An 18,519-nucleotide genomic window follows, 5' to 3' on the forward strand; every position below is an offset into this window, starting at 1 on the left:
ACCCACTGAGTTCTTAAACTACGGCGTGCAGCATGGTTCAACGTGGCAGTTAATAAGCACAATCTACCACCAGAGAATCAGATCCACCAATCAGAGCTACCTGATTCTACACAGCTAGCTACCATCATATCTACCACCAGAGAATCAGAGCTACCTGATTCTACACAGCTAGCTACCATCATATCTACCAGCAGGGAATCAGATCCACCAATCAGAGCTACCTGATTCTACACAGCTAGCTACCATCATATCTACCACCAGAGAATCAGAGCTACCTGATTCTACACAGCTAGCTACCATCATATCTACCAGCAGGGAATCAGATCCACCAATCAGAGCTACCTGATTCTACACAGCTAGCTACCATCATATCTACCAGCAGAGAATCAGAGCTACCTGATTCTACACAGCTAGTTAGCATCATATCTACCACCAGAGAATCAGAGCTACCTGATTCTACACAGCTAGCTACCATCATATCTACCACCAGAGAATCAGAGCTACCTGATTCTACACAGCTAGCTACCATCATATCTACCACCAGAGAATCAGAGCTACCTGTTTCTACACAGCTAGCTACCATCATATCTACCAGCAGGGAATCAGAGCTACCTGATTCTACACAGCTAGCTACCATCATATCTACCAGCAGGGAATCAGAGCTACCTGATTCTACACAGCTAGTTACCATCATATCTACCACCAGAGAATTAGAGCTACCTGATTCTACACAGCTAGCTAGCATCAGATCAGCCTGCCCCCTCACTCCATCACTCTCTTCCCTCTCCTCCTTTTCCTCTGTCGCCCATCATTTTGTCAGGCAGAGGTATTGGTTAAGGTGGATGGAATAAGATCATTTATTTTTCTATGTGGGTAGGGTAAGATGCAGTAGGGTATGCTTGCGCTTTCTTTTGGCCGATTGAAAAAAAAATATATATTTTTTTTTACATACAGTACCAGTCAAAAGTTTGACACACCTACTCATTGAAGGGGTTTTCTTTATTTTTACTATTTTATATATTGTAGAATATTAGTGAAGACATCAAAACTATGAAATAACACATGAAATCTATGGCATGTAGTAACCCAAAAAGTGTTGCCAAGACTGAGCAAAGCTGTCATGAAGCCAACGGGTGGCTGCTTTGAAGTGACTCTGCATTAGCAACCGATGCTAGTGGTTGCATCTTTAGATCTCCCCTCTTTCTACATTGCTAATGGATATTTTCATCTGTCACATGAAACCGCTTGTATGTGCGATGCACTTTGACAACGGCATATAGCCAAGTAGCTTTGTGCGTATCAGGGCGGCAGGTAGCCTAGTAGCCTTGTGCGTATTGCTGCGCTTATAATGTGAAGTGATAATAGTTGATCAACATTTTAAGCTAAACATTCTGCTCTGTTGCATCACTCATTGCTTTTGGGAGAATTAAAAAAAAAACATATATGTAGCCTAAGGCCTACTGGTTGTATGAATTTGGGCTCCATCGTCCCACAACTGTCCTAGAGTCTGTTTGGAATAGGCTATTTCTTTCTCGACAAGCTGACCAGTAGAATAGCTAAACTTTTCTACTATGGGTGGATAGTACAGTGGTTCCTCATGTAAAAGTTGTTATACGGTAGTATAGCATGTGGTATGCTTCCGTTTGTCATGGTACTGTATGCGTCAGTTTGTCGAAGTGCTTGCCGTTAATGCTCATTTTAACCACCAGAGGGCATCGTTCAGCATATCTACTACACTATTTGACAGCGTCAGTTTGAGATTATGCATTCCTTTAAATCTTGATGAAAAGAAATTGATTCATATTATGGTGTTTCTATTTCAAGAAAAAAATGACTGTACCCAAAATAAGTTCTTCAACGTATAAATATGGCCTGAATATTGTATCAAATATTTGTTAAAGGCCTATCGAGTAGCTGTCACGTCCTGACCACAGAAAGATGTTTTTTTCTATGGTAGTGTAGGTTAGGGCGTGACAAGTTTTTCTTCTTCTATGTTTTCTATTTCTATGTTCAGGTTCTAGTTTTGTATTTCTGTGTTGGGGTTTTGTTTGGGATGATCTCCAATAAGAGGCAGCTGGTCCTCGTTGTCTCTAATTGGAGATCATACTTAAGTAGGGTTTTTTTTCCACCTGGGTTTGTGGGAGATTATCTTTGAGTCAGTGTATGTTTCACCTCTGCATCACGGTTTGTTGTTTTTGTCATTCCGTTTATTTATGAATTGCATAGTTTCACAGTGTAAATAAAATGTGGAACGACACACACACTGCACTTTGGTCCGCTTCTCCTTACGACACCCGTGACAGAATCTCCCACCACCAAAGAACCAAGCAGTGTGGTCAGCAGGACAAATGGACTTGGGAGGAGATATTGGACGGGAAAGGACCATGGAGGCAGGCTGGGGAGTATTGCCATCCTGAAGAGGAAATTGAGGCAGTGAGAGCGGAGCGGCGATACTACGAGGCAAGTGCGAGAAGCATTTTTTTGGGGGGGCACACGGGGAGATTGGCAGAGTCAGGTTGGAGACCTGAGTCAACTCCCCGTGCTTACCGTGGGGAGCGAGTGACGAGGCAAGCACAGTGTTATGCGGTGATGCACACTGTGTCGCCAGTGCGCATTCACAGGCCGGTGTAATCTGTGCCCGCGCCTCGCATTTGTCGAGCTAGATTGAGCATCCAGCCAGGACGGTTTGTGCCAGCCATACGCTCGAGACCTCCGGTGCGCCTCCACGGCCCAGTATATCCTGTGCCTGCTTCACGTACCCGGCCTCCAGTGAGTCAATCCAGCCTGGTACGCCCTGTGCCTGCCCCTCGCACTTGCCCTGAGGTGCGTGTTACCAGTCTAGCGCCACCTGTGCCAGCCCCATGCATCAGGCCTCCAGTGCGCATTCCAAGTCCAGAGCTTCTGGCGACAGTTCCCAATCTAGAGCTTCCGGCGACAGTTCCCAGTCCAGAGCTTCCGGCGACAGTTCCCAGTCCAGAGCTTCCGGGGACAGTTCCCAGTCCAGAGCTTCCGGCGACGGCCCACTATGTATTGCCTCCAAAACTGCCGGTGAATGAGCACATCAATTTACAAAAATACTCATCATAAACGCTGATAAACTTTACAACAGTTATTGAAAGAATGATTGATATAGATACAATTATAGATCCTTAATGCAACCGCTGTGTCAGATTTCAAAATAGCTTTACGGCGAAAGCACATTGTTCAATATTCTGAGTACAGAGCTCAGCCATCAAAGCAAGCTATACAGTTACCCGCCAAGTTCTGGAGTCAAAAAAAGTCAGAAATAGTATTATAAATCTTCACTTACCTTTGCTGATCTTCGTCGGAATGCACTCCCAGGACTGCCACTTCCACAAGAAATGTTTGTTTTGTTCGATAAACTCCATATTTATGTCCAAATACCTCATTTTTGTTCACGCGTTCAGTCGAGTTATCCAAATGCGCCATGCTCGCGCATTTTGTTGAGACGAAAAGTTCAAAAAGTTATACTACAGTTTGTAGAAACGTCAAACGATGTATAGCATCAATCTTTAGGATGTTTTTATCATACATCTTCGATAATATTCCAACCGGACAAATCCTTTGTCTTCAGAAAGAAAAAAGAAAGCACCTCTCGCTGACGGCCACACACATGAATGATCTAATGGCACTCAGCCAGACACCTGGTTGAAATGACTGTCATTCCCTTCCAGGTCACAGTAGAAGCCTGTAACAACGTTCTAAAGACTGTTGGCATCTAGTGGAAGCCTTAGGAACTGCAAAATGACCCCTAAGTCACTGTAGTTTGAATAGGGAATTAATTGAAAAAACTACAAGCCTCAGATTTTCAACTTCCTGGTTGGATTTTTCTCAGGGTTTTGCCTACCATATGAGTTCTGTTATACTCACAGACATCATTCAAAAGTTTTTGAAACATCAGAGTGTTTTCTATCCGAATCTACTAATAATATGCATACCCTACCTTCTGAGCCTGAGTAGCAGGCTGTTTAATTTGGGCACGCCTTTCATCCGGACATGAAAATACTGCCCCCTACCCCTTAATTAAGTTTAAATTACACTTTCTAAACAATATTAAATATAAATGTCTTGTGTTATGTCAACTATAGTCTTCGATTAGGTTATTAGAAGGTACTTTCAAAGCGATTTTTAGTTGTCAATGTGCCCCATTGCATTGTGAAAAAAAAATATATCGTACTTAATTCATGGCATGCTTTCTTTTTATCCGAATGTTGAATAGACGTGCAGACAAATTATTTAATACCGGAAAGAATAATAATTGCCTATTCTGGAGTCATGAATACAATTAGGCTAAACAAATGAATGTTATTGCAACGGATCGGCTCTTGGAAAGCATAAGAGGCACCTTATTTCTTCAATATAATAATTCATTCAGGAGGTTAAACCTGTAGGTCTTAGGCCCGCAGTAAATTAAATTAGTAAAATTGTCATTGTTGATGAAATACGAACGCTATAGGCTAATAGGTGTTTTGGATTATTCATTATAAATAGGATTTATTTGGTTTATTTAATTTACATTCTTCATTGTAACCACAATGTCACAAATAATTGAACACACACACACACACACACACACACACACACAACACGAGCCAATTAACTTGGTCTTTATTAAAGACGATCTGTTAAAGACACAGAATGTGTCAGTGATGTATTTATTTTGGACCAAAGCCACGAATGTTTGTGTCACTCAGCTTCATGCTGACAAATAGCTTATTAAATAGGCCAAGCCTAAACCAATAAACTAAATATCCTAAATAAACAGTTTTATAAATAGATCAAATAAATTAAATAGCTCAGGTCTTGAAAATATGGGCAGCATTTTTCTCCTCCGTATCCTCGCTGGAATCACTGACGTAATGTACCGTAGTATAGCACAATCTATGTCAATGCACTGCAGTATAAACTTGCAACTTTTAATTGAAGAACCACTGTAGATTGACATAGTGATTTTGCTGTTCGTTATACATCTTGTTAGCTGAGGAAAAGTAAACGTTGACAGTTATTTTAACATCTTCAAAGTGCACATCAGAATTTCATAAGAAGGACCACGCTTCGTTGCATCCTTGAATTGCATGTTCTGAATTATGAATTACCATAATGTAAATGTGATTTTCTGTCATTCTAAGCACCGTGGGTGGACGCCTTAATCAGCTTATTCACCCAATGCATATGGAGCTGGTAAATTTCTCAAATGTCTGGTAAATTCAAATGCTGCAGGTCAGATGTCCCGGCACCACATTTTCCTGGAAACCATGGTGCGTGCGTGCGTGCGTGCGTGGTTAGTTGGTTGGTTGGTTGGTTGATGGAGAGAATCAGACATATGTCTGTCCTCTGTGCATTTGACCTTGCAGCTCTAAACCCCTGGTTAACGGGAACTGAGCGAAAATGAGAGAGAGTCCTTGTTACCCCCCCCCTTCCCCCCGTGGGTGTGTGTGTGTGTGTGTGTGTGTGTGTGTGTGTGTGTGTGTGTGTGTGTGTGTGTGTGTGTGTGTGTGTGTGTGTGTGTGTGTGTGTGTGTGCTCGCCCATCTATAGAAAGACGTTAACCCCTGCAGCTTCAGCTATGATAGAATGGGGGGACAGGGTTATGGGAAGATGGGGGAGGTGGACAGGGTTAGGAGAAGATGGGGGAGGTGGACAGGGTTAGGGGAAGATAGGGGAGGTGGACAGGGTTAGGGGAAGATAGGGGAGGTGGACAGGGTTAGGGGAAGATAGGGGAGGTGGACAGGGTTAGGAGAAGATGGGTGAGGTGGACAGGGTTAGGAGAAGATGGGGGAGGTGGTCCGGGTTAGGGGAAGATGGGGGAGAGGACAGGGTTAGGGGAAGATGGGGGAGGTGTACAGGGTTAGGGGAAGATGGGGGAGGTGGACAGGGTTAGGGGAAGATAGGGGAGGTGGACAGGGTTAGGGGAAGATGGGGGAGGTGGTCAGGGTTAGGGGAAGATGGGGAGGTGGACAGGGTTAGGGGAAGATGGGGAGGTGGACAGGGTTAGGGGAAGTTGGAGGGAGGTGGACAGGGTTAGGGAAAGATGGGGGAGGTGGACAGGGTTAGGGGAAGATGGGGGTGGTGGACAGGGTTATGGGAAGATGGGGGAGGTGGACAGGGTTAGGTTAAAGATAGGGGAGGTGGACAGGGTTAGGGGAAGATGGAGGGAGGTGGACCGGGTTAGGAGAAGATGGGGGAGGTGGACAGGGTTAGGGGAAGATAGGGGGAGGTGGACAGGGTTAGGGGAAGATAGGGGGAGGTGGACAGGGTTAGGGGAAGATAGGGGAGATGGACAGGGTTAGGGGAAGCTGGGGTGAGGTGGACAGGGTTTGGGGAAGATGGGGGGAGGTGGACAGGGTTAGGGGAAGATGGGGGAGGTGGACAGGGTTAGGGGAAGATAGCTGAGCTGGACAGGGTTAGGGGAAGATGGGGGAGGTGGACAGGGTTAGGGGAAGCTGGGGGGAGGTGGACCGGGTTAGGGGAAGCTGGGGGGAGGTGGACAGGGTTAGGGGAAGCTGGGGGGAGGTGGACAGGGGAAGATGGGGGGAGGTGGACAGGGTTAGGGGAAGATGGAGGGAGGTGGCCAGGGGAAGGTGGAGGGAGGTGGACTGGGTTAGGGGAAGATGGGGGGAGGTGGACAGGGTTAGGGGAAGATGGAGGGAGGTGGCCAGGGGAAGGTGGAGGGAGGTGGACTGGGTTAGGGGAAGCTGGGGGGAGGTGGACAGGGTTAGGGAAGCTGGGGAGAGGTGGACAGGGTTAGGGAAGCTGGGGAGAGGTGGACAGGGTTAGGGAAGCTGGGTCTGGGAAGGGTCCCTTTGTCTTGTTGTTGTAGCAGCCGTTGCCCTGTAGAGGGCAGCATTCCTCCACTACAGCAACACGGCTGCGTCCAGACATCTATTTTCATAAAGAAGCAGTTCAAAGAGAGAAAGCCTTATTAAGCTTCACTGATCAGAGCATATCAGTACTGCTGCTGCTGGATGCATTGTCCAGGGATATTTGTGCAACTTCTCTGCTGTGTGTGTGTGTGTGTGTGTGTGTGTGTGTGTGTGTGTGTGTGTGTGTGTGTGTGTGTGTGTGTGTGTGTGTGTGTGTGTGTGTGTGTGTGTGTGTGTGTGTGTGTGTGTGTGTCACAGGTGCAAGTGCAGTGTCTCACCATCAGTCAGGACACCATAAAGGCTAATTACTAAACAGGGAAGCTGTGAGCTGGGCTGGGGCCCACACACACTGTGACTGTAAGGGCGTTGCTGTAGCTTGGCTGTAGCTTCCTTCAGTAGCCAGCACCAGCAGAGGAAATATCCAGTGACACACACACACACACACACACACACCACACACACAGGCGTCTCACGGCTGCCTGGAGAAGCAGACAGCTGTCGAACAATTGAGCACGGCGCACGGTCAGTGGCTTTGATTGGCTGTTCCCTCATCAAACGGACAGTAAAGATGGTTGGACCACCAGTAGGACAAAGGAGCAGTGCTGCTGGCGTGCAGGTGTTAGGAGTCACTTCCCTCCTGGTGAAGTCAGCCACACAAGGCCCTTTATAACCGGTTAAAACACCTCATGAAACACCACCAACCCACCACGTTGACTACTCTTTAAAATCAACAATATTACTGTAAATTCTGCATTTTCTACTCAAAACAAATAGTTTCCAATGACTGTTTTTTTTCACCATGTACATCTCTATCTTACAATGTGCTACTTTATGTTGACAGTCCCGTAATACATCATCTCTTGCATATAGACCCTGCGATAGACTAGTGTCCTGTCCAGGGGGTGTCCTGGTATACCAAGCTGCTACAGAAACAGGAGATAGACTAGTGTCCTATCCAGGGGGTGTCCTGGTATACCAAGCTGCTACAGTAACAGGAGATAGACTAGTGTCTTGTCCAGGGGGTGTACTGGTACATCAAGCTGCTACAGAAACAGGAGATTGACTAGAGTCCTATACAGGGGGTATACTGATACACCAAGCTGCTACAGAAACAGGTGATAGACTAGTGTCCTGTCCAGGGGGTGTACTGGTACATCAAGCTGCTACAGAAACAGGAGATAGACTAGTGTCCTATCCAGGGGGTGTACTGGTACACCAAGCTGCTACAGAATCAGGGGATAGACAAGTGTCCTGTCCAGGGGGTGTACTGGTACATCAAGCTGCCTCACACTACAGAAACAGGAGATAGACTAGTGTCCTGTCCAGGGGGTGTCCTGGTACACCAAGCTGCTACAGAAACAGGAGATAGACTAGTGTCCTGTCCAGGGGGTGTAATGGTACACCAAGCTGCTACAGAAACAGGAGATAGACTAGTGTCCTGTCCAGGGGGTGTACTGGTACACCAAGCTGCTACAGAAACAGGAGATAGACTAGTGTCCTGTCCAGGGGGTGTACTGGTATACCAAGCTGCTACAGAAACAGGAGATAGACTAGTGTCTTGTCCAGGGGGTGTACTGGTACATCAAGCTGCTACAGAAACAGGAGATAGACTAGAGTCCTATACAGGGGGTATACTGATACACCAAGCTGCTACAGAAACAGGTGATAGACTAGTGTCCTGTCCAGGGGGTGTACTGGTACATCAAGCTGCTACAGAAACAGGAGATAGACTAGTGTCCTATCCAGGGGGTGTACTGGTACACCAAGCTGCTACAGAATCAGGGGATAGACAAGTGTCCTGTCCAGGGGGTGTACTGGTACATCAAGCTGCCTCACACTACAGAAACAGGAGATAGACTAGTGTCCTGTCCAGGGGGTGTCCTGGTACACCAAGCTGCTACAGAAACAGGAGATAGACTAGTGTCCTGTCCAGGGGGTGTAATGGTACACCAAGCTGCTACAGAAACAGCAGATAGACTAGTGTCCTGTCCAGGGGGTGTACTGGTACACCAAGCTGCTATAGAAACAGGAGATAGACTAGTGTCCTGTCCAGGGGGTGTACTGGTATACCAAGCTGCTACAGAAACAGGAGATAGACTAGTGTCCTGTCCAGGGGGTGTACTGGTACATCAAGCTGCCTCACACTACAGAAACAGGAGATAGACTAGTGTCCTGTCCAGGGGGTGTCCTGGTACACCAAGCTGCTACAGAAACAGGAGATAGACTAGTGTCCTGTCCAGGGGGTGTAATGGTACACCAAGCTGCTACAGAAACAGGAGATAGACTAGTGTCCTGTCTAGGGGGTGTACTGGTACATCAAGCTGCTACAGAAACAGGAGATAGACTAGTGTCCTGTCCAGGGGGTGTACTGGTACACCAAGCTGCTACAGAATCAGGAGATAGACTAGTGTCCTGTCCAGGGGGTGTACTGGTACATCAAGCTGCCTCACACTACAGAAACAATTCCTGCTCCTATGAGCTAAGGCTCTCTCTCTCTCCTGTCTGTCCGTCTGTCCGCCCGTCCATCCGTCCGTCCGTCTGTCCGTGGCTTTGTCATTGGGAGGTGTAAACTAGTTAGTCTGTTAACTGTGTGTTTGTGTCCTCTTCTCTCCTGTAGCTGTTAGGACTCCCTCTGTCCACCCCTCCTCTCCCCTATACGCCAGGCCCAGCCTTACTCTGGCTTACTCTGTGATCACTGTTGCATACACAGCATTGCCCATTGAAGGCACTTAAAGGCCATTGAGCACGGGGACAGTGCTGACCCTCAGTGTGCTAATTGTCAGAGATAGACCTTACTGTGATGTCTATTGAGCCTTCCCTCCCTCCCGGACAGAGCAGATGCAGGATGGGGAGGGAGGAGGGGGGGGTGAGAGGGTTGTTTGAAGGGGCTAGGGGACCCAACAACAGCAGCCACTTTCTCTCTCTCTCTCTCTCTTTCTCTCTCTCTCTCTCTCTCTCTCTCTCTCTCTCTCTCTCTCTCCTCTCTCTCTCTCTCTCTCTCTCTCTCTCTCTCTCTCTCTCTCTCTCTCTCTCCTCTCTCTCTCTCTCTCTCTCTCTCTCTCAATTCAAGGGGCGTTATTGGCATGGGAAACATATGTTAACATTGCCAAAGCAAGTGAAGTAGATAATATACAAAAGGGAAATAAACGATAAAAATTAACAGTAAACATTACACTCACAGAAGTTCCAAAAGAATAAAGACATTTCAAATGTCATATTATGTATTTATACAGTGTTGTAATTATCTACAAATGGTTAAATTACAAAAGGGAAAATAAATAAGTATTGTATTTACAATGGTGTTTGTTCTTCACTGGTTGACCTTTTCTTGTGACAACAGGTCACAAATATTGCTGCTGTGATGGCACACTGTGGTATTTCACCCAGTAGATATGGGAGTTTATCAAAACCGATTTGTTTTCGAGTTCTTTGTGGATCTGTGTAATCTGAGGGAAATATGTCTCTCTACCATGGTCATACATTTGGCAGGAGGTTAGGAAGTGCAGCTCAGTTTCCACCTCATTTTGTGGGCAGTATGCACATAGCCTGTCTTCTCTTGAGAGCCAGGTCTGCCTACGTCGGCCTTTCTCAATAGCAAGGCTATGCTCACTGAGTCTGTACATAGTCAAATCTTTCCTTAAGTTTGGGTCAATCACAGTGGTCAGGTATTCTGCCACTGTGTTCTCTCTGTTTAGGGCCAAATAGCATTTTAGTTTGCTCTGTTTTTTTGTTAATTCTTTCCGGTGTGTCAAGTAATTATATTTTTGTTTTCTCATGATTTGGTTGAGTCTAATTGTGTTTCTGTCCTGGTCTCTCTCAATTCAAGGGGCTGTATTGGCATGGAAAACATATGTTAACATTGCCAAAGCAAGTGAAGTAGATAATATACAATAGCGAAATAAACAATAAAAATGAACAGTAAACATTACAATCACAGAAGTTCCAAAAGAATAAAGACATTTTACCTGTCATATTATGTATATGTACAGTGTTGTAATGATGTGCAAACGGTTAAAGTACAACAGGGAAAATAAATAAATATAAATATGGGTTGTATTTACAATGGTGTTTGTTCTTCACTGGTTGCTCTTTTCTTGTGGCAACAGGTCACAAATCTTGACGCTGTGTCTCTCTCTCTCTCTCTCTCTCTCTCTCTCTCTCTCTCTCTCTCTCTCTCTCTCTAGAAAGGAGGAAAATAATGTTCTAAGGGTCCAGTCATTGCAGCTCTGGTTCATTTCTATGTTAACATCCTTACCTATGCAAAGTGTGTAGTGCATGGGGCCTTCAAATTGAATTACAATTGAATAGGGATTAGCATGTTTTGCAAATGAGACTTGCTGTGGTTAGAAAACAGAATGAGATTCAATGAAAGGCTTGGGGACATTGGAGGTGAAATATACCAGGTTGTTACAGAACCTGATGACTAAACCTGAATCTAAAACAGATGGACAATGAGACTGACTGGGGAGTGGCAGCATTTTGCTCCTGAATCCAGACACAGTGAATGGAAGGGAAACGTGGGGATTATTGAAATAGCAAGGCTATGTCAAAGAGTTGATGAACATGCGCATATCGAGTTTGAAGAAAAAAGACCTCCATAGAATAACATTATTCCACATTTGTTACACGGAAAATACAGTATATCTGAGTTTTCTTCTATTTAATATACAACATTAATAAGAGAGCCTTGTCAGAATATCATAGAATCCCATCCGTCTTCCAAATCCATCCTTTAATCTCTCCTCTGTAGCATGATGTACTACAGTACCCATAATGCTTTGTGGAAGATATCTGGTCATGTCTTAGTTAAGACACTACTGTGATGGTGTGCCTTCTCCTTATCAATACATCGGTCTTTGTGTTTCCCAGGGTAACCTGCAGAAGTACTCCAACAACAGTCTGTTGGTGCAGGCCAGGAAGACCAATCTGACAGACCCTGACATGCATGTCCTGTTCTTGGACGTGGAGTCGGTGATCATCCAGCTGCTGACGGAGGAGGCCCAGCGGCCTAACCCCACCCTGGTCTCCCCTGAGACCTTCCAGGAGGCCCAGCGGCCCCAACCCCACCCTGGTCTCCCCTGAGACCCTCCAGGAGGCCCAGCGGCCCAACCCCACCCTGGTCTCCCCTGAGACCTTCCAGGAGGCCCAGCGGCCCCAATCCCACCCTGGTCTCCCCTGAGACCTTCCAGGAGGCCCAGCGGCCCCAACCCCACCCTGGTCTCCCCTGAGACCCTCCAGGAGGCCCAGCGGCCCAACCCCACCCTGGTCTCCCCTGAGACCCTCCAGAAGGCCCAGGGAGCAGCTGACAAGGTCTTCCAACAGGTGAAGGATGGATGGATGCTCGGTCCTGCTAGGTTGTGACTGGAATGGCACCCTATGTCCTGTATAGTGCACTACTTCTGGCTAGAGTCTTCCTGTTCCTTGTCGATGGCTCTACTTCTGGCCAGAGTCTTTCTGTTCCTTGTAGAGGGCTCTACTTCTGGCCAGAGTCTTCCTGTTCCTTGTAGAGGGCTCTACTTCTGGCCAGTCTTCCTGTTCCTTGTAGAGGGCTCTACTTCTGGCTAGAGTCTTCCTGTTCCTTGTAGAGGGCTCTACTTCTGGCCAGAGTCTTCCTATTCCTTGTCGAGGGCTCTACTTCTGGCTAGAGTCTTCCTGTTCCTTATAGAGGGCTCTACTTCTGGCCAGAGTCTTCCTATTCCTTGTCAGGGGTTCTACTTCTGGCTAGAGTCTTCCTGTTCCTTATAGAGGGCTCTACTTCTGGCTAGAGTCTTCCTGTTCCTTGTCGAGGGCTCTACTTCTGGAGTAGGTAGTGTACTGTACTCCTATATAGGGAATGGGTAGTGTACTACTATATAGGGAATGGGTAGTGTACTACTATGTAGGGAATGGGTAGTGTACTACTATGTAGGGAATGGGTAGTGTACTGTACTACTATATAGGGAATGGGGAGTGTACTACTATATAGGGAATGGGTAGTGTACTGTACTACTATATAGGGAATGGGGAGTGTCCTGTACTACTATATAGGGAATGGGTAGTGTACTACTATATAGGGAATGTGTAGTGTCCTGTACTACTATATAGGGAATGGGTAGTGTCCTGTACTACTATATAGGGAATGGGTAGTGTCCTGTACTACTATATAGGGAATGGGTAGTGTCCTGTACTACTATATAGGGAATGGGTAGTGTACTACTATATAGGGAATGGGTAGTGTACTGTACTCCTATATAGGTAACAATAATATCTGTTATTACCATGACCTTTCAGATACAGTAACAATAATATCTGTTATTACCATGACCTTTCAGATACAGTAACAATATTATCAGTTATTACCATGACCTTTCAGATACAGTAACAATAATATCAGTTATTACCATGACCTTTCAGATACAGTAACAATATTATCAGTTATTACCATGACCTTTCAGATACAGTAACAATATTATCAGTTATTACCATGACCTTTCAGATACAGTAACAATATCAGTTATTACCATGACCTTTCAGATACAGTAACAATAATATCTGTTATTACCATGACCTTTCAGATACAGTAACAATATCAGTTATTACCATGACCTTTCAGATACAGTAACAATTATCAGTTATTACCATGACCTTTCAGATACAGTAACAAGCCCCACTAATTATTATTTTCTCTATTTTTCTACATTACTGAGTGTCGGCCGTTTTGTCATCTCCAACAGGTGAAGGAGACAATGAAGGAGACCATTAAGGAGCATCTCCTGGATGAAGACGAGGAGGAAGAGGTCGTTAGCATAGAGGCTAGAGAAACAGGCCAGTAACCAAAGGGTCGCCGGTTCGAATCCTAGATCCGACAAGAAATCTGGTGGGGACTGAGCCAAAAATTGGTGGGTTATAAGCAAAAAGACAGTGAAATATTAGTTTTCTTCTAGATGAGGAGACGGAAAGAGAAGTCTAAGTCTCTGTCTCTGTTGGAGTATAACCTGACTATGGACACGGCCAAACTGTTCATGTCCTGTCTCCACGCTTGGGGCCTCAACGGACCACTGGACGAGGTGTGTCTGAGCAGACTGGGCATGCTCAGACCCCACTGCCCATTATCTTTCGGTCTCATATCCCATGGAGGACAGATGTCTCTCATGCTGCCCACCTTTACAGGTAAGATTTGTAAGACTTTCTGAATTTATTAGCTGATCAATTTTTGTTGAAATAAAGAATAAAATCAGAGTTTTCTGTTTTCAGAATCGATACTAATCTATTAACTCCTCCGTATTAATTCAGGAGTCCCTGCTGCGTCAGATGGCCCTGTCCACAGGCAGGAAGTTGTCCCTGTCAGAGATGGTGGGTAAAGGGACGTACAGAGTGTCCCGGGCCATGACCACCCAGCACCTGCTCTCTGTCATCTCATTGGCTAACACCCTGATGGGCATGACCAATGCCACCTTTCGTGGGAGAACATATGAAGAAGGCACCTGTCAGGTACGCAGAATGAATGCACACACACACACACACACACACACACACACACACACACACACACACACACACACACACACACACACACACACACACACACACACACACACACACACACACACACAGAGAGAGAGAGAGAGATCCGGCCTACAGGCACAGAGATCCAGCTCAAGGGTACACACACACACACACACACACACACACACACACACACACACACACACACACACACACACACACACACACACACACACACAGAGAGAGAGATCCGGCCTACAGGCACAGAGATCCAGCTCAAGGGTACACACACACACACACACACACACACACACACACACACACACACTGCTAAATAGTTAATCAAATGGCTACCTGGACAACCTCCATTGACCTTTTTTTGCACCGTCTCTATGTACCCACACTGGACTCTACCCACACTGGGCCCTACCCACACTGGACTCTACCCACACTGGACTCTACCCACACTGGACTCTACCCACACTGGGCCCTACCCACACTGGACTCTACCCACACTGGGCCCTACCCACACTGGACTCTACCCACACTGGACTCTACCCACACTGGACTCCACACACTGGGCCCTACCCACACTGGACTCTACCCACACTGGACTCTACCCACACTGGACTCTACCCACACACTCTCACCCATACTTACACCGACACCCCAACACACAAATAAAATGTTATTTGTCACGTGCTTTGTAAACAATAAGTGTGAAATGCCCTACTGACGGGTCCTTCCCAACAAAGCAGAGAGAAAAAAATAGAGAACTAATAGAAAAGTAATAATAATACACAATAAACAAGGTACCAGTACTGAGTCAATGTGCTGGGGTACCAGTACTGAGTCGATGTGCAGGGGTACCAGTACTGAGTCGATGTGCAGGGGTACCAGTACTGAGTCGATGTGCAGGGGTACCAGTACTGAGTCGATGTGCAGGGGTACCAGTACTGAGTCTGTGTGCAGGGGTACCAGTACTGAGTCGATGTGCGTTGGTACCAGTACCGAGTCGATGTGCAGGGGTACCAGTAACGAGTCAATGTGCGTTGGTACCAGTACCGAGTCGATGTGCTGGGGTACCAGTAACGAGTCGATGTGCTGGGGTACCAGTACTGAGTCGGTGTGCAGGGGTACCAGTACTGAGTCGATGTGCGTTGGTACCAGTACTGAGTCGATGTGCTGGGGTACCAGTAACGAGTCGATGTGCTGGGGTACCAGTAACGAGTCGATGTGCTGGGGTACCAGTAACGAGTCGATGTGCTGGGGTACCAGTAACGAGTCGATGTGCAGGGGTACCAGTACTGAGTCGATGTGCAGGGGTACCAGTACTGAGTCGATGTGCAGGGGTACCAGTACTGAGTCGATGTGCAGGGGTACCAGTACTGAGTCGATGTGCGTTGGTACCAGTACTGAGTCGATGTGCTGGGGTACCAGTAACGAGTCGATGTGCAGGGGTACCAGTACTGAGTCGATGTGCAGGGGTACGAGGTAATTGAGGTAGATATGTGCATATACTGTAGGTATGGATAAAGTGACTAGGGAATAGGATAGATAATAAACAGTAGCAGCAATGTATGTGGTTAGTCAAAAAAAAGTAAGTGCCAAAAGCGTCAATGCAGATAGTCTGGGTAGTTATTTGGTTAACTGGTTAACTATTTAAGTATTTAACTAACTATTTAGCTGTTTTTTGGCTTGGGGGTAGAAGCTGTTCAGGGTCCTGACATGTTGTTCGGTACCGCTTGCCAGGCTACTGCTTGGGTGGCCGGAGTCTTTGACAATTTTTAGGGCCTTCCTCCGACACCGCCTGGTATAGAGATCCTGAAAGAGTCCAATGCATAATGAGTGGATCCTCAGTCTTAGCCTGGTGGTCTATTGTTTACTTGTATGTCTCCTCAGAGACCTACTGTAGGGGCTAGAGCCCAGTCTATAATACATCCAGGCCCCATGGCTGCTGTGGGCCCTTGGCCTGGTGTGGGGTGCCTTGAGGTGGGGATGATTGCTCCACAGGCTGGGGGGGTCTTTCTGGGCAGTATTGAGGAGTTTTCCAGACTTAGTTTGCTATTTGTACAGAGAGCAGAGAGAGAGAGGAGAGGATGTGGTCTGATTGTAAGATGTGTACTAGGCCTACTAAGTCCCGTAGGGAGCTGAATGATTTAACATGCTGCAGCTGAAATGCCAGATACAGGATGACAATTTCATGAAGTCTGTCGACGGCCGTCCCGGCGCCCTTTGATGTGTTTGTGTTATTATCCTACATAAAACAGGGGAGCGAACGAAAAGACAGACTCGCTTCATATAGAGGGGCGGACTGAGAAAAGTCCACACAAAACGTATTCTCTGCCAGCCATATAATTGGTCCAAGCCAGTCCTCAATATTTCAAATCATTGTTTTTTTCATGTTGCCATCGTAGATTTATGTTCTAGAATAGATTCCTTCTAGAATAGATTCGGTGTTCCTTCTCGACTAGTTAGAAGTAAAGCAGAAGCTCCAGAACTTGATGCCACAGGTCTCCCAGCTTCCAGAAAGCCCATTCTACAACACATTAACCCCCAGCCATGGTCTAATGCTTTCAAACACACGTCTGTCCATATAAAATAGTAGCTTTAATAACAACCCACTGACATAAATTAATCTAAGTCAGTAGACTTCGTGCACATTGTAGTACACATCTTAACTTAGTAGGCCTAAGTACACATCTTATCTAGTAGGCCTAGTACACATCACATCTTAGTAGGCCTAGTACACATCACATCTTAGTAGGCCTAGTACACATCTTATCTTAGTAGGCCTAGTACACATCTTGGTAAGCCTAGTACACATCTTAGTAGGCCTAGTACACATCTTATCTTAGTAGGCCTAGTACACATCACATCTTAGTAGGCCTAGTACACATCACATCTTAGTAGGCCTAGTACACATCTTAGTAGGTCTAGTACACATCACATCTTAGTAGGCCTAGTACACATCACATCTTAGTAGGCCTAGTATACATCTTATCTTAGTAGGCCTAGTACACATCACATCTTAGTAGGCCTAGTACACATCTTATCTTAGTAGGCCTAGTACACATCTTGGTAAGCCTAGTACACATCTTGGTAAGCCTAGTACACATCTTAGTAGGCCTAGTACACATCTTATCTTAGTAGGCCTAGTACACATCTTATCTTAGTATGCCTAGTACACATCTTATCTTAGTATGCCTAGTACACATCTTAGTAGGCATAGTACACATCTTGGTAAGCCTAGTACACATCTTAGTAGGCCTAGTACACATCTTATCTTAGTAGGCCTAGTACACATCTTATCTTAGTAGGCCTAGTACACATCTTATCTTAGTAGGCCTAGTACACATCTTAGTAGGACTGGTACACATCACATCTTAACAGCTTAGATTTTGATGGACTTTCCACCCTTTAAGATGGTCGGTGTTAGAGGAGTGCATTTCCCTGTTTATGTCCCAAATGGCTGTCACGGTTGTTGTCGGTGAAGGAGGACCAATACGCAGCAGGTACGTGTATGCTCATCTTGATTTTTATTAACTACAAAAATGAACATACAAAATAACAAAACGAAACGAACGAACAACTACAAACAGTCTGGTAAAGCATACGGCTTACACACAGAACAATCACCCACAAATAACACATACAAACACACCCTAATATATGGGACTCTCAATCAAAGGCTGATAGACAACACCTGCCTTCAACTGAGAGTCCCAACCCCAATCAACCAAACATAGAAACACACACACTAGACTAACCATAGAATTAACTAAACATAAACCAAAACCCGGAAATACTAAATCAAACACCCTTTACACAAACACACCACCCCGAACCACATAAAACAAATACCCCCTGCCACGCCCTGACCAAACTATAAAACAATTAACCTTATATACTGGCCAGGACGTGACAATGGCACCCTATTTCCTACATAGTGCACTATGTAACCTTATGGGCCCTGGTCAAAAGTAGTGCACTGAATTTGGAATAGGGTGCCATTTAGGATGCATGACTCTGTCTGGCCTGGCCTATGTGTGATAAACAGTGGATGAGCCCTAAATTAAATCTATGGTCTGATAGAAGTATTTTGCAGCTCTCTCCTAGCGAAGCATTGAACAAACTATTTTTATACAGAC

The 18,519-nt window shown here is 45.9% G+C and overlaps 1 protein-coding gene across 1 annotated transcript in view; it reads left to right on the forward strand.

The window, feature by feature from the left end:
- The window catches only part of LOC106568530 (WD repeat-containing protein 7), a 116,048-nt gene that overhangs the window by 58,696 nt on the left and 38,833 nt on the right, over nt 1–18,519 (forward strand). The window contains 7 exon segments of the mRNA XM_082959762.1: nt 11,753–11,881; nt 12,125–12,205; nt 13,597–13,691; nt 13,812–14,032; nt 14,159–14,183; nt 14,185–14,317; nt 14,319–14,353. Coding sequence (XP_082815888.1) covers nt 11,753–11,881; nt 12,125–12,205; nt 13,597–13,691; nt 13,812–14,032; nt 14,159–14,183; nt 14,185–14,317; nt 14,319–14,353 — 719 coding nt within the window.

The sequence above is a fragment of the Salmo salar genome, chromosome 13 (assembly GCF_965601325.2).
Source record: "Salmo salar chromosome 13, fSalSal1, whole genome shotgun sequence".
NCBI classification, from domain to species: Eukaryota; Metazoa; Chordata; class Actinopteri; order Salmoniformes; family Salmonidae; genus Salmo; species Salmo salar.